At 23.2% G+C, this 18243-nt stretch overlaps 1 protein-coding gene across 1 annotated transcript; it reads right to left on the reverse strand.

Annotated features, from left to right (window-relative positions):
* Window positions 1-12992: 12992 nt before the first annotated feature.
* Window positions 12993-16448, reverse strand: LOC107464020 (stem 28 kDa glycoprotein). Its single transcript, XM_016082918.3, has 3 exons — window positions 15997-16448; window positions 14350-14559; window positions 12993-13406 (listed from the first exon to the last, which is right to left on the reverse strand). The coding sequence occupies exons 1-3, from the start codon at window positions 16410-16412 to the stop codon at window positions 13226-13228; spliced, it is 807 nt and encodes a 268-aa protein (XP_015938404.1). The 5' UTR covers window positions 16413-16448; the 3' UTR covers window positions 12993-13225.
* Between the last annotated feature and the right edge of the window lie 1795 nt (window positions 16449-18243).

Genomic DNA, 18243 nt, shown 5'->3' on the forward strand with positions numbered 1-18243 from the left:
TATTTAATAAATAAAAAATAAATATATTAAAATTTAAATTTGTTGTATTTTTAGAAAAGATTCTTAATTTATTACTTAAGACAGAAGTTAAATAAATTATATTTTTAGATATAAGAGGAGAAAATGAAAGGAATTATTATTGTTGACGAGGGAGAGAGAGTTTAGTACACGGTTGAGGCAGTGCATGGGTGTTGAAGGGAGATGCTGTCCAAGTGTAAAGTGTTTGAATCTTAAATTTCATATCAGCAATGATTAGGGTTTCATTTGACTCATGGGTTTTTAGAACTCTTTTTCTTTTTGGATTTAGCGTTGCATTTTTTTTTTCATGCACATATTCTACTCTTACTCTATAGTCTATAGCCATAACCTCACGTGCTTGCCAGTAGAAAATTTTCAAAAATTATATTTAAATATGTAAAAAAATTCATAGTTTATTTACTTAACAATTTTTAAATATTTATCTTACTGAATGATTTTAAGGTTAGTTCATTATGTTATTTTAATTTGATTAAAAATTGTCTAATATTTTAAATAAAAAATAGAAAAAAAGCTCAAATTAACAATATTTATTTAAAATTTTTAAGTAAATATTGTTAAAAACAAAACAACATTATATATAAAGAAAGATTTAGCTAATAAATATATTTTAAATATTAAAAAATGAAAATTTTCTTTTAATTTAAGAAATATTTATTGTATAAAATACAGGAGTACATAATAAAATTATAAATTTGTTTGTTTAACATTGATATAAACTACTGGAACTAATTATTCTTTTTAAAAATATTTGTTAAACCCTTTTGGAATGAATAAGTATGACGTCATCCATACATCAATGTTAATATTTCGTGCAGTGTGCCCATATAAGGACCTTCTCTCTCACTGTCTTCACGCTCTCTATTCTCTTTTTTGCCTCCTCATTATTATTATTATTTGGTGTGAATTATATAGATGATGCCCACCTTATAATCAATATGTATTACAAATGGATTTTCTAAACCTTTTTAATGCACATTTATTTTAATTGAAATTAGCATCCTTTAACTCCTAAAATTTTGGTTACATATAAATTACTTTCATGAATTCTTTTAATGGTGTAACTTGCCTTCCTAATTTTGTTGAACTTATATGTGCTATTTCTTTAATTATTAATTTGGTATCGAAAAGATTTAACAATTGATAAAACAGTTTTTAAAATATATTATCGATAAAATAATATCTAAATGACTTAAAAATACAACAAAAATAATTAATATTTATTATATCTTTTATAAGTAAAAAAGATTGTATTTAACAAACGACTTGTATATTTGATACAAATTTTTATGATAATATTTAAATAAATATTTAGAAAGTGTACAAAAAATTTTAGATCAAAATTGATCTCTAAATTTTTTTAATTTTTTAAAAATATGTGATAATTCACAATAAAAAATCTTTTAAAAAATTCGCTTGACATAAAATTATCAAATTTTAAGAATAAAAATATTTTATTTTTCTAATAATAATTACAAAAATTTGTATCAAAATATGATCTTTAAAGTTTTTTAGAATATATATTTAATATTTAGTTATTTTTGTCGTATTTTTAAATTTTTTAAAGATTTATTTATCGTTAATATCTTTTGAGAGTTATTTTTGTCAAAAATATAAATTTTTGGATATTATTTTAGTTGTTTCTTTTAAAAGGAGTACACGTAAAAAATAAAAGAATTTAATGATCGATTTCGTGAATTAATCCAACTTTTAAGTTTACATGTATTCTGAAAAAATAATATTATATATTTAAATATTTTTATTAATTAAATTTAACTAAATTAGTCTAATATAATAAAAATTAAATAATTAATATTATTTTAAATTTTATTATTTAACTTAGCTAAACTTGATTCATAAAAAGAAATGTATAATATTAGTGTATTACTCATTGTGAAAACAAAAACAAAGTTATAAAAACAACAAAAAAAATGTAACCTACCTCATTGGTACAAGAGAATTAAAATAAAAAAATAAATTTTTTAATACATTAAAACCCTTTCAAGTTTAGGTTTATTCAAATCTTCTATTTATAACATTTTAAAAAATATCATAAAGTATTTGTTAACCGGTGAAATATTTAGATCCTGCAATGCTCCACCTTTTAAGATCAAAGAGTACATGTTAAACAATAAAAAAATCATTGATATTGATGAATGATGATAAGGTATCTTCAGAATTTATTCATAAAATAAAAAAATTTCCATTAACTTCCTTTAATTTTTTAACCTCTTTATACCCTCCCATTGTTTGAACAGACACAAAAAGAGACGTTGAGAAGTGGCCAAAACACATTAACTATTAAGTGCTTCCTTAAACAAGCATTTTATCTGAATAGTGAAACTGTGATTCAAACATTAATAGTTAATTAATATTTAAATAGAGGGTTTATTATTCTAAGCAATGTAATCCAATTTGTTTGGTCTAAGAGCTTAATTTGCTGCTATGCTTTCGTCACTAATTAATTTGTGAAGTTTATTGAGATGAAAAATAATTGAAAGTCTTAATTTATCATTCTAACTTTTTTTCTAATTTTTAAATAAACAAAATTTTGAATTTTTTATTTATTTAATATTTTTCAAAAAAATATATATACTTACAATTTTATTATTTAAATATTAAAAAATAATTAAAAGGATGAAGTAATAGGATTCTTAACTATTACTCTATTGAGATTATGTAGCTCCACATTTTTTTTATTATTTTTAAACGCACACAGTTATTAGTTAAATCTAATCGAAATTTTGGGTAAGACAGTGGTTTTATATCTTATTAATCCCTTTGGACTTTGAAAAGTGAAAACACACAACCAAAGGGTGAAATGATTTGAAATAAATAATTAATTAAATCTTCGATCCGTACGTCACAATAATTGATATAATTAATTTAATTTTTTACAATATAATCTCACTTTTTTAATTTAAATTTAAAATTTTAAGAATGTGTTTGATATATTGGTAAAAAGTAAGTAAGTAAATATCAGATGATTTTATTCTAAGAAAATTTTATTCTCAATAAATTGAAGTTTTATATATATTGGAGTTTGGTACTGTAATTATCGGAAAAAAAAGAAATCTATTAATACTATAAATTAATCATCATATATTTTTGTAATAGAACAATCAATCATCAAATTAAATTAATCAAAGTTTTCATTGCAAAATAGAATAACAAATTTTTTCATTAACACAAAATATCAGCCACCAGTTAACTACCATTATACTTTTATATTTTTATTCTTATCTTTCTTATAGATGTGAATAAAAATATTATATTATTTATAAAATTTAATTATAATTCTAAATATAATTTAATTTTATTATTTACTAAATTTGATTAAAAATATAAATATGAGAACATTTTGTATTTCTAAATGAATAAGTGATTGATGACTAATTTTTAGTTACATGGTTTTGAATCCTCAAATAATGTTCAAAATTTATTTTTTCTTTATCTTCGGAAGAATTATTTAAAGTAAGTTAATTTTATACTTTATTAAATAATATATTGTTTGTTTTAGGAAACATTTTGTAATTTTTTGTTTATTCTAATATATAGTGATTTAATTAAAGTAATAAATAACAAAAGTTACATTGTTATTTTTTTATATTAAAATTACATGATACTTGTATTCATCTCACATTTTTTAAAATGTATAAACTAACTAACGAAACTATTGTGACAAACCTTATAATAATTATGATGATAAATGGTTCTAATAATTAACTACCTAAATTATAAATTCACTATGGTTAAAACAATAACTCATAGGTTTCTTCACTTGCTGAATATATTTTCAGAAATTCGAAATATTCGTACATTGAGAGAATAAAATAGATAAACATAATAGAATATTGAAAAATATGCTTTAATTAACCTTTAATTATTTTTTTCTGATTAATTGTTTTTTCTTTCAAGTACTGTCTGTTAATTACAAGCAGGAATCTCATGTATATCTTAACCTCGTTTTACTTTTTGGGTTAATGTAATCATTAACTTTACAAAAAGTTTAATGGGCCTTTTTCATTGTCCTTTTCTACTTGGTGTTATGCTCGTTTTACCCAACATTAGAACATAGTGGATCCTTAATTAATCTAATCCTAAATTACTTTTTCACTAGCTTTATTTGTAATCTAAATGGTAGTGTGGACCAAATTAGGGTTTGGACCAGCACCTACTTCTTACCCATGCTGACATGCATTAAGATGAAGTTTAATTTTGAAAGATGTTCGACCAATGTTAGATGTATAAATAAAGTTTTACGTCTAAACAAAATACTTATTTAAGTTTATTTAAATTATTATAATAATTTTTTTAAATCACACGTTCTCTTTTTCTGTTTTTTTTTTTTCTTTTTTTTCTCTTTGTATTTTTTCTTCTTCTAAATTTGTACACACAAGTTTTTTTTCTTTATTTCTTCTCTTCTTTTTTTTCTTTCTCTTTTTTCTTTTTTTTCTTCTTCTTCACCAATAACACTAACATTTTGTAAACACCTTTATTAGTTCTAATTTTTTTTGCTTTCATTATTAAATAATTTCAGTTTATTTCTTAATTTATTTTGATTCATTTGTGTGTTAATTTCGATTCACAAGTATTGACCAAATTTTTTATTCACAAGTGAACCGAAATTAACACACAAATGAATCGAAATTAATTTACAAATGAATCAAAATAAAGTAAAAAATGAACTGAAATTGAAGGAGAAGAAAAACGTATGCGTAAATTTGAAAAAAGAAGAATGTATGCGTGAATTTGAAATAAGAAGAATAAAAGGAAGAAGCGCAAGAGAGAAAAAGAAGAAGAAGGACAGAGGAGAAGCGTGTGTAATGACGCTCTTTTAACGAGAGTAATTTTTGATGGTGTTAAAATTAATTAAATAAACTTAAATGAAAAAATATTTAAATATATAACAATTCTGTAAATTTATTGAGTGGTAGACAAATTTATCATTTGTTTGGTCAATAAAAAAACTAATATTAAAAATTGTACTCTAAATTTTAGTAAAATCTGTTAAATTTTGTCTAGAGATAGATAGAATTATTTTAACAAAATCATAGAGATGGATAAGAGATTTGAAATTTTCGTTGATCCTCTTTTATTCTAAATCTATCGTTCCCACTAGTGGGATATGCCCATAGGATTATGCTCAAATTAGGCGGCATGGGTTGTAAAATACATTAAATTAGAGATCATGTTTTTTGTTTGTTTGTCATGTTACAACAAAATATATTAGATTAGAGATCATATCTGAGCCTATGTATTATTAGGCATAAGGTATATTTGATGTGTGGGGTGAGATGAGATCAAATTATGTTTGATGTCTTATGATGAGCATTGGTGATTTTTATTTCTTAAGGATTAAGTTTATTTATTCACTTTCTAGGTAAGATTTGATTACTTAATGAACAGTGATCAAAATTAACAAATTTTCTTTTTTTTTTTAAATTTTTTTCTCTTTTATTTTTTCTCTCATTTTTTATCTCTTTACAATTCTATTTTATAAAAAATAAAATAATATAATTTGAATAAATTCATAAAATTTTAAAAAATATATTAAATGTATAATTAAATATAATTTTAAAAAATGATTATCTTTTTAATTTATATTTTTATTTCTCTTTTTTCAAGAATTTATTATATATAATTTAGAGAGAATAATAATATTATGATTAATAATTAAAAATTTAAAATTAAGATTCAGTTATTTACAAAAATTGAATTTTGTGTTAATTTTATAACTATCAATATAAATTTATTTTATACAACATCTAATTATATATATATAGAGAGAGAGAAAAAGAGAGAATATTATTTTTAAATAACAAGCATGAAAATTAATTATTTTTATTTGTCCAACAAACTTAATATTTGATCAAATTTAAAAATATATATATTAAATTCTTTTAATTTGTAGATAATGAATGTTAAAATGAATTATCAGTACAAAATCAAACTCTTTCATATAAAAATAATAACTAAAAAATTTATTATTTGAATTTTTTTATCTACAAAGATTATGATTTTATTAACCGACAAAGACTTTTGTCCTTATAATTTTTTTGTAAAAATAATTTAATTTTATAAATCTTTTTTACAATTATTTATAATATAAAAAAAAATTAACATCACTTCAAAATATTTATATTTTCGTAATATTATTACCAGTAAAAACATTAGTATATTTCTAAAGCTATAAACATTCGAGGAGGGTGATATTGCCATTAGTAAATTTGATAATACCATTATTCCCTTCATGATGTGTGATATATCTAGATTTCTTTTGATGAAAGATATGAGAGGGCAGAAGGTGTTCTAAGAATTGTAGCACAAACAAGAGATAATATTTAATTTGGTTTTTGAATTTATATGTAAATTTTAATTTAATTTTTAAAGTTTTAATTGTTTTTATTTAGTCTTTAAATTTTGTAAACATAATTCATATTAGTTTTTAAAATAATTTTTAACGTATAAATATTAACGGAATATTGTCGTGTACAGTCGAATGTCATACTAAATTTTGTAAAATAATATCGTTTTAGTTTTGGCACTCAAATAATCCAAAAATATCGTAAATGATGTTTATTAAAATTTTACTTAATAAAATAAGTGATATGATGTTATTTTTAAGCTATTTAAATGCCAAAATTAAAACTGTATCATTTTACAAGTTTTAACATGATATTTGATAGTCTATAATAACACTCTATTAACGTTTTTATACTGAAAATTGTGTCAGGGACTAATATAAGACACGTTTATAAATTTTGGAGACTAAATAGAAATAATTAAAACTTTAAAAACTAAATTGAAACTCGGGTATAAATTTAGAGACCAAACTAGGGATAATAAATATCTTCCCAAAAAAATAAACTAATTTCGAAGTTCATCAAGGATCAAACTCTTAACCTTTCGAATCTAGCGTTCTAATAACATGTCATGATACCACTCATCCTAAAAACTTCAGCTAATAAAAAAAATAACACTAATGATTATATCTCTAATACTCCATAAACCTCCATTGTATATATTATACAAATATTCTATTGGCTCATCATATTTTTTCTTGATTAAAATATTGTATATTTGTATTATATCACAAAGGGTAGTAAGGTATTTACATATATTGTGGTAGAGTGCAATCCACGCTGACTGTACTAACAACACTGAAGATGCTATATGAGATAAGTTCAATTAATAACTAACTATGATTATTATGTTTTCTAACAGATCCGTATCCTATATATCTCGGTAATCGCTGTACCATATTATGTACCTCACATACAAACAGCAATTTGTGGTTGTAATTTTTGGAACAATTAGATAAGGTGTCATTAGCATGTGGAAGCAAAGAGGATGTTAGTAATGTGTGAAAAATAATGAAAAGATTCCATCTATAATTAGTGTTAGTTATTGCTTCGTGTTTGGAAACTGGGAAACCAAAAAAGAATATGAATTAATTTGGAGCAGAAAATGATCCAAATCGAGGTGTCATAGTTGCCAAATTTGTCAAATTTTTTGGTCCCTATATGTTTGACACTAAATTTGTGGAACTTATCTTTTATAATAAATTTTAAATATTTAAAAATAATTTTATTTTTATTTTTTAAAATTAAATATTAATTTTTATCTATTTTTAATAAATTAGGCAACTATATATAAAAAGAACTTGCTTCCTGCCATTGCTTCTTATAAAATCCATTTATTTCAAAAGAAAAAAAAAACCTCCAATTTTTGGAGTATTATTAATTTATTTGTCATCAAGGGTTAGTGCACAATTCAATTTAAGGCTATTTGCAAATTAAAACCCATTAAAGGTGTAAGTACTAAGAAGAGTTATTGTTATTATTATTATTATTATTTTGTCCTTTACTTTTTAGGAGATATTATGCAAGTATATTTCATTGGAGTAAAATACTAAAATTCGAGTTAAAATTTATTAATTAAGGATGTAAGTATCATTAAATAAACAAATTTGTTTTTCAATTTTTTCCTTTTTTATGTTTTTTTTTTTTTTGCATTTTTTTGTTTGTTTTTCTTTTTCCGTCCTCCTCATTTGGATGTTGACTCATTGATGTTTTTTTCACATTTTTTAAAATTTTATTTCTCTTTTTTTATTTTTTATTTTTTATTTTTTTTGTATCCTGTGTTATTTATACATCATTTCTATACTTTTTCTACTATGTTTTATTCTAGAAAAGTTAACAACTTTTTGAAGACTTAATTAAAATTTAATTATAAAAGTATTTGTTTATCCAACCTTCTCTAATGGTATATGCAAATTACTTATGTATCTACAAGTAATACTTCTTTATTCAAGATGAATTTTAAACCTTAAAATCTTTAGAGTTGTGCCCTAACAAACTTTAACTTTTAAGACTACTAAGTTAAAGGACTTTTTTTCTTTTCCTTTTTTAATTGGAAGCATATTAAAATGGATCGAACAATTTCTAATTCTAAGTTACACACTCTCATACATATGATATTTTTTCTTTTTTTAGTCAACTTGAAATTTTTTAATAAAAAAAATATATATACCACTTGAGCTAAGATTTATAAACAATTCTATGATGCTCAAGGAAGAAATGTTCTTCATCTGCTGAAATAGCGTGGCAAGCATTTAGAATAGACACGTGTCCGTCCCATTTCAATGAACGTGAAAAAGTAAAAGTTACTGTTCGTGGTAATGCAACCAAGTGTGGGTCCTATCAATATCAGTGGAGCTTTGACAACGTTTTAAGTTTTTAATTAATTACCTTCTAATGGATTATTATTTGCAGCAATTTATGTTTATTGATTTATATTTTATTCTATTTTAATAGATGAATTATGGACTAGGCTATGTTTTCTTTTGTTCGTGGACTAGGCTTTAAGTTGAACTGGTTCTCAATGTGAAATTGTGAATTCGAAGTTAGAGTTTGTAGCCAATGAGCCTTGGCTCTAGTGGCATTCTCCCCTCTCCCCACCTCAAGGTCTAGGGTTCAAACCCTAGAGGATGCAATTGAGAGATTGCTGTTCGTGGCAGTGCAACCAAGTGTGGGTCCTACCAATACTAGTAGAATTTTGACGACATTTTAAGTTTTTAATTAATCACCTTCTAATAGATTATTATTTGCAGCAATTTATGTTGTTTGATTTATATTTTATTCTATTTTAATAGATGAATTATGGATTAGGCTATGTTTTTTTTCGTTCGAAGTTAAGAGTTTGTACACAATAAATATTTTTTTACAATTTACCGTGAGCCGCGTGGATACTGGATAGTATTGTAATGACACATTGTAGCTTAATTTGTGAAAAATTTATTTAAAAAAGGAAGGATAAGTTATGGAAAAATAGTAGCCAATCAACTTTTTGTGGTTGTTAAACAATGAAAAAAGTTTGGAAGTTAAATTAAAAATTTTTAACAACTTCTACTATACAATTTATATTTTATATATAAACTAATAAAAAATAAAAAAATAATTTTTTAAAAATAATTATTAACTCGTTTATAGACATCATAGATATGAAATTATGAATATTATGAGTATAAATTATGGATGTTATTAATATGAAATTATGGATGTTATATGTATGATTTATAGATATTATGAGTAAATTTATGAATTGAATAAATTAATTTAAGAATTTGACATTTTTTTAAATTCAATTATGATAAAATTTAAAAATATTTATGTTAACTTTATAGTTACTTATGCAATAACTAAAAAAATGATACGTGTATGGATGTAATATCTAACAAACATGAATTTAACTTTTAAATGTTAGTTGTATGTAATTATGGATGTTATGTATATAAATGTATGAATGTTATGTGTATGAATATAGTAGTACAATATAATTATAAATACACATCAAAACACACCCAAAAAATAAATTGGTTTATTACCATACCTCATCAAAACTAGTGTGATTTTTTATATTCTCAAAAATTGGTTGACTGACAACAACTTTGTCGGGTGAGTTCGTCTGTTGTTCAAATTCTTCATAAGCACCTTCAATCATAAGTACCGTATTAAGGTCGAATTCAATCGCCGTACTATTTGCAATGATAAAGATGAGTTCTTGTAAAATTCTTTGGCCTATTCTAAATTTTTAATTGTGCTTGTAATGGTATTATATTAGAGTTGTGAATTTTGAATAAAAATAATTGAATTAACCGAAACAAAATCATATTAGGGTAGTTTTCAAGTTTTGTATCACCATTGAATGATGATAAATGACTTAACAAAAAAAAATCAATTACAATTAACTCATTTAATACAAATTATCATTACCGTTCTTTATAATTATTATTAGTCTTTATTGTATTTTTAAATATAAAAATCAAATCATAAAAAAAATATTAAGTATTGATTATAAGAATGTCTAATAGTAAAAAATATGATATTATAATTAATGTCATTAATAAATAGAATTGATAAGAATATAATAAGTAGATTGATACGAAAGTGAGATAAAAAATAAAACTGTTGTTAAATTATATAAATAAAGTAAATTATAAAAAATTTTAGCTAATTATAATTGAAAATTTGTTGTTTCCAAATTTTTTTCATTGTTTAACAACCACAAAAAGTTTATTGGCTACTATTTCACTTATCCTTTATTTTTCAAATAAATTTCTCACAAATTAAGTTACAACGTGTCATTACAATACTATCCAGTATCCACACGGCTCACAGTAAATTGTAATAAATATTTATTGTGTATAAACTCTAACTTCGAATCTACAATTCCACATTGAGGATCATTTCAATTTAAAGCCTAGTCTATTAACAAAAAAAACATAGCTAGTCCATAATTCATCTATTAAAATAGAATAAAATATAAATCAATAAACATAAATGACTGCAAATAATAATTTATTAAAAAATAATTAATTAAAAACTTAAAATATCGTCAAAACTCCACTAGCATTGGTAGAATCCATACTTAATTGCATTGCTACGAACAGTAACTTTTACTTTCTCACATTTATTAAAATAGGACAAACATGCGTTTATTTTAAATATTTACTACGCTATTTCAGTAGATGAAGAACATTTCTTCCTTAGTATCATAGAATTGTCCAAGATTTATTGACCAACTTGCTTGAGTTTATATCTATTGTATTTGGAGATGAGATGGTGTATATAAGTACCCACTTAAGCCCACAACACTACAGCAGGGTAATAAAGACCAAAACATTTCCTCATGACCCAAAAAGAACAACAAAAAGATTCCCCCAATAGGGGTATGGGAAACATCCTTGAAGCTGGAAATTAAGGCCGCATTTGATTTGTGTTTTTATTTTTAATATTTTTTATTTTTTTGAATTTTATAAAAAAATTAAAAATAAGAGATAAAAATAAAAAATAAAATATTATTTTTTTTATTATTTTTATTTTTATAAAATTTAAAAAATAAAAAATAATAAAAATAAAAATATAAACCAAACGTATCTTAAAATTTTTTATGCTTGATAAATTTTTTTTTTCTTTAAAAGGGGAAAAAACAAAAAAAAGTATGACAAAAAAAAGGGAAAAATTAATACGTAATTAAAAAAAGGAAAAACCCTGTTGTTGGCTTAAGTGGGCCCTTATATATTATAATTTTCTCAAAAAGAAAACTACATAATTAAATATATAAAGAAATTTGTATATGATTTTGATGAGATATGAAAATGTTTTTTGGGACTAACATCTGAAATGAGTATATAGATAATATTTTTAAAAACCGTATTTTACTATAATCTTATATTCTTATTGCACTTATGTGGCGGCATGCATGCATCATGCATGATATATATCTTATCTTGTACTTTCTAAAGAAAGAGACATCATATATATAATATTCTCAATAGTCAATAATTGGTCATAAAGATTATATCTTTTTTCCTTTTGTTAATTTGGGCCCGCTTTGATTCTTTCCAAGATCTTCAAAACTTTGCTTCTGGTGGTGAATATATGTGTTCAAAACGATTAATTAACTCTAAACCATAGATCACATGAAAAATCATAGTCTAGTAATTATGATATTTGTCTTGTAATAGGTGTATTTAGATTCTAAATTTGGTTGAGACGATCAATAAAAACTTCTAATGTTGAGGGTGTGAGTGTATTGTGTCCGTGAGTATTGCGATATTATAATACTTAGTTATAAGATGTTCAATTTACCCTTTTTTAAAAAAAAAATCTAAACCAAAGATTTAATTTTGAGTTATGTTAGGTAATTAATGACTTTTTTGAACAACATGAATAACTACTAATAAAATAAAAAGAAAAAATTTAGAGGCCAGTAACTTTATTAAATTATGGTCAACATGTAATCAGTAAAAAAAAGTGAGTTATTGGATGAAATTTCACACCAATCTCACACTATTAAAATCATTATTAATGGCTATTTGATGGTTACAAATCACAAAAGTTGCTGGCCCCTAACACTCCTCAAATAAAAATACACTATACCTCCAAATCATCCATATAAATCTTAATATTAAAATAACCATTCGCATACCTAGTAAAATGAACATCTGATATCTCCATCGTTCACATTGTTCACCAATGTTGTTGGTTATCTATACTTTTTCTTTAATTTTAAGAAAAAATATAGGTACACAATAAAAATACTAAACAATGTGAACAATAAATATATCGGATATTCAATTCAATAGGTATGCAATTATCTATTAAAATTGTAGCAAGAGAGATAAATTATTAGTGCTACTAATCTCACCATGATTGTGATGTTTTGTGTGAATTGCATTGCATCTATCATTGTTTCTCTACTATTTTGTTTGTATATTGAAAACGTGTCTAGTTAGTGGACGAATAGTGAAAACACTTACCTGTAGTTGTAGTTGTATTTATGTGAAGTTGTTAACAAAAAATTGTTAGATAATAATTTAGTTAAACATATCCAATTATTTAACAATTTTTAACTAACAACTTTACATTAAAATAATTACACGAGTCTCATCCAGACAAAAAATGTTTATGAGTTTATTAAAGGAAAAATGTTCACATGATTTCCTCTTACATTGAACACCAACACATACATAATAATAAATATTATATCAATCACAAAAGAGAGAACATGTTGTGTCTCTTTGTGTGACTTCTTGTCACCCAAACTTGAGTACTAGGTTACTCCATATTTCTTATTATTTGAAGAAATAGATAGTAGAAAATTAAATAAAGATGGTGAAAGCTTAACTAATGTAATACATAGGATCAGGTAGCTTAAAGGTTCTGTTGCCAATGTTGGTTCCCAAGATATCACTCCATTGGTCTCCAATGTTTCCAACTATTCTGTATCCTTTTTCCTCTAACTTGTTTCTCTCTGATGATTTATATGTCACTGCTGTTTTCCCATTGTATTCTGTTGAATCCCTGCAATAACAGCCAAAAATGATTGATATTTAATAAAATAATCCCACTACGTTATCAACAGTATTTCTGTCAGTTTCTGTCAACTATTGTTTATGACTGTGTTTAACAGAAATATTTTTGTGAATGTGTCTAACAAAAATATCTTTTTTATAGTTGTGTCTAATAAAAATGTCTTTATATATATTTTCTAGATGTATCTCCTTAAACATATGTTTAAAATATAATAATTAATTATTATTAACAATAAGTTGACAAATAGTATATTAATATCCTATACTTTTTTTAATAAAAAAAATTAGTAACTATTTTTTGTGTGTATAAACATGATACATGTCATAAAATAATTCAATTATAACAATATTGGACAAATATACTTTATTAATATTGGACAAGTATTCGATGGACCTCTGAAATAATTGCCAAAGATATTACTAAAGTTGTCCCAACTTATTATTTTCTATTTATCCATTTTGAATAAAACATTTTATATTTTTAAAACAATCTACGTCTACATCTTCTATAATAAATACTGATTTGACATCAATATTTTTTCAATAATTAAATACGTGTTTTTTTTGTTAATTAAAAAAATTAAATACACAATTAATTAGTAGCAATCATATTTTAATACGAATATAAAAAAATATTTGATATATGAATAATATTTTTTAAATCATAATTAATTCACTTATAAATTATTTATAATGCAAGTGACCCAATAATATCAGATAGACTTCTGATATTATATTATAATTGAGATAGACCTAATTCAACTTCAAAATTAATTCATAAAATAAGAGATATTTCACGCTTATAAATCATTCAAAGATAATATCTTTAATTTTTAGAGATATGAAATTTGTGATAGTAGTCTTACCATAAATCATCACAAGAACCATGAACAATTATTATTATAATTTATAAACAAAGTTAAAATGCTTACTTGACAATCAAAGTGTGAAAAGTGGTGTAGCCAGCATTTTTGAGGTTCTTAAGAGTAATATCTCTTTGGGACTGTGGCCTTCCAGTTAAGAACACAACCTTAAATCCAAGACGCAACAATCTTTTGTAGAGTTTAAGACTCTCTGGAAGTGGAGGTGCTGTTCCAAGATCAACCCATTCATTGAATGATGTTGCGTTATATTTTTCTACCCTACAAAACAAAAATTAATAGACAAATAATTAAAGTTCTATATGCTATATAGTTTTGAGATCAGTTATACGTTGTACATGGATTAGATAATATCTGTATATTCGTGGTAATCATCCGCATCCGATCTAAATTTTGCGGATATATATTATTCGATCCGCAGAACCAGATCTGATCCGTACTATGGTATGATTGGATTGCAGATTTGGTAGTGATATCTGCAGATTCAATCCACAAATCCGCATATTCACACATCTCATATAAGATAAATAGCATAGTTTAAGAAAGCAATTCTAATATGATATGAATTTTAGTGTGTTGTTTTATGAATTTTATGATAGCTTGTTTTTAATTTTTTATGTTGTACTTCAATTTAGAATAATTAAACTTAAATCTTAGGTTATTATTTTTTTGTTATTTAAAAAAATTTTTATTGATAATATTTTAACTTAAACAAGTAAAAAATAAATTTTATGAACATTTTTTTGTAAAAACAGTCAAACGGATGTTATAACAGTTTTTTTGAATATGCGGATAGATATACTCGATATTCGATTCGATTCGATTTGCAAAAAATGCAAATATTGTATTCGATGAGTATATGCAGATCAAATAAAATTTTAGACTATATCCAATCCGATTCGATCTGTGTACAGTCATAGTCAGTCATAGTCAGTCATAGTCAGTTATGTACAATTTTTTTTTTAATGTTTCACTACAAGAACCGTCGGATCCAACTGCAATTTAGTATTAGTGTTGTATATATACACATTCTCTTAAAAAAATATATTATTGAAACACTTAAAAAAAAATGTTAATAAACAACTTTTTGGTTGTCTAATTAAAATTAGGATTTTGTTAACTTATATTCTGAAGACATAGATTAAAAACACTATACAAAAATATTTTATAAATGTTATTAAAAAAATAATTTTTTGACGTTTTTAATATAATTGAATACAAAAAATATTAAAAATATTCTATTATTATAATTTTAAATTGTGCACTTAAAACACAAATTAATTAATTCTTAAAATTTAAAGAAAAAAATCAGTTCAAAGATTATTTTTTTGAAAAGACTAAATTTTGTAGCTTTTGTTTAAAATTAAATTATTAAGGATTTTGTTATGTCTATAGTCTACATCTTTTATAATAAACATTGCTTTGACATCAATATTTCTTAACAAACAATCACACATTCTCTTTATTTTGTTAGTTAAAAATAATTTAAATAAACAATTACTTAGTAACAATTGTATTTTTATACGGGTGTCAATAGTATTTAGTATATGAATAATATTTTTCAATTGTTAGACCTCTTTTTTTTTTAAAAAAAATCTAATCTCATGAAAAATAAAAAAACACTAATTTCACAACTAGAAATAATAATAGTAAAAAAAAAAAAAACAGTGTAGATGCATAGATAATTAGAGAGTATACCCAAATCCATGATCAGCATAATAAGGGAGATTAGAGAGTGAAGTTTCATCAATGTCAAAAATCCAAATATCTTTACCATCACCAACAAGATTGAGATTCTTAGCATATTTATAAGCTTCTTCAGTAACTGCTTTTGAGTCTTCTCTATATTGCTTCCCTAAAAGATAGTTTCCAACATAATCTTCACACTCTTTAGGAATTGATGTCCATTCAATGATGTTGTGTGCTTCAACACCAAGCCTCCAACTTGAGCATGATGTTTGAGGAATGTAGTGACCCCCTAACCCTGATTTTAATCTTAGAGGGAATATTGAAAAGGTTAATCCATGCTCTAATGCTAAGTTATGGCATGATGATGGTGTTGCTAATGATATGATTATTGTAGAAAGAGAGAAAATAAGTGCTACTAATTTCATAGTGGCTATGTAGCTATAGGTAGGTAAGAAAAACTTTGTGATGGTTTTATGTGTGACTCTTTTGTTCTTTATATAGAAAAATGTGTCTATATAGAAAATAAAAAAAAATTATGAATAATTTATTGGGTAGCATGAAAATGAAAGAATACATTATTGTATGAATAATTTATTATTTTTCTGGTCATTAAAAGTTTTTTTTTTTTGGGAGAAGGCCTATTTCCTAAATGAAGATTTTTAATTCACAAACTTTTTTTTTAAAGATTGTGTGATTAATATATATTTGTGAAGTTAAAAAAAAAACTTATAGAGGAAATAAAAAACTTCTAGTTTATTTTATGTATGTTTACCAAAATAAACTATAAATAGAAGTGGTAATGATGAAATGATTTGAGTAATATGTATGATACTAATTAAGATCAAATTCATGTTCCTAATATACCATACAAAAATTGAAAGTAAAAAGATAAATAAACACATAAATGTCTCTTGAAGCCAAGTTTTAATTTAAAATTTCATTCCAGACATTTTAACTTGATGTGCATGAATTAAATATTTCAATTTCATTAACAATCCTCTCAAAATAATTTTTTGAAATTCAAACTCTCAAACCTTGAGTAAAATACTAAAATTTCTCAAAACTCATCTCTCTCCATATATATATATATATATATATATCAAATTGATTAAAAGACAAAGAGGCTGGTAAATGAGACCATACCACTAATAAATATATAATTCAATCATTCTTGCATTGAATTTTTGAAGAATAAAATATTACGTACATGATCCACGCATGCATTATTTTAGATATTAAATTTAGATATTGAGTTTGTTTAGGTGAACTTTTAAAAAAAAATATTTTTTGAGTTATTTTTTTAAAAAATTTTATAAAAAAATAAAAATAATTTTATGTTTGGATATTTCATGTAAAAAAATATTTTTTATTTATCAATTATATTTAAATATAATAATATAAAACTATTTTTTTATTTACTTATTATGTAAAAAATATATTTTTTTTAAAAAATCTTTAAATAAAGATATAAATTTTAGTTTTTTAAAAAATATATTTTTTAATAATTTTATTTTTACTATTAAACATTTATTACATATGCTAAAAAAATATTTTTTTATTAACTTAACATCACCCAAACAAACACATTGATTTGATAGCGATAGCAACCAATAATTAAATATTTTTAAGTATTTTTGTCTACTTAATTCTATAAAGTATACTAATATAATATCTTATCATATGCATGCATGTAAGACCATGGAGAAAGGGCAAATTATGGCCGTCTCCTTCAAGTTTGCATGCTTTCCATGAGGCAATAGCTTGAAAAATGTCAAAGTAAAAAAATATTAAGGTTGCGTTTGTTTTATAGAACATGACACTGAAATAGAGAATAAGACGAAGATACTAAAAATTATTATTTGTGTATTATGTTTAGATATAATGTATAAGACCCTATGTAATATTTAGTATTATGTTTGGATATACATGAATAAGACTAAAATATTAGATGAAATAACTAAAATAATCATATGATTCCAAATTTTCTAAATCAAATATAAACTAATTTAATAGAAAATGATAATACGTAGGAGTATAAACGAAACTTGAAAAAATGTTTGAAGGGACTAAAAATTTTAATAAAAAAATTTAATAGTATTTATATTAAAATAAAAATTATAAATATATTTATTTTATTTTTAAATTTATTATTAATATGTAGTAATACATATATTAAAATTAATAAAAGAATAGATCTGAGTTTGATTAATAAAAAATTTTGTTTAGGTTAATAAGTCAAATTAATTTTAAATAAAA

The sequence above is a fragment of the Arachis duranensis genome, chromosome 9 (genome assembly GCF_000817695.3).
Source record: "Arachis duranensis cultivar V14167 chromosome 9, aradu.V14167.gnm2.J7QH, whole genome shotgun sequence".
Taxonomy (NCBI): domain Eukaryota; kingdom Viridiplantae; phylum Streptophyta; class Magnoliopsida; order Fabales; family Fabaceae; genus Arachis; species Arachis duranensis.

Coding starts and splice junctions, on each gene's coding strand:
- LOC107464020 (XM_016082918.3), bottom strand. CDS start 16,412: ATGAAATTAGTAGCACTTATTTTCTCTCTTTCTACAATAATCATATCA. Junction 14,560..15,996: donor TATGCTGATCATGGATTTGG/GTATACTCTCTA, acceptor TTTGTTTTGTAG/GGTAGAAAAATATAACGCAA. Junction 13,407..14,349: donor TTTCACACTTTGATTGTCAA/GTAAGCATTTTA, acceptor CTGTTATTGCAG/GGATTCAACAGAATACAATG.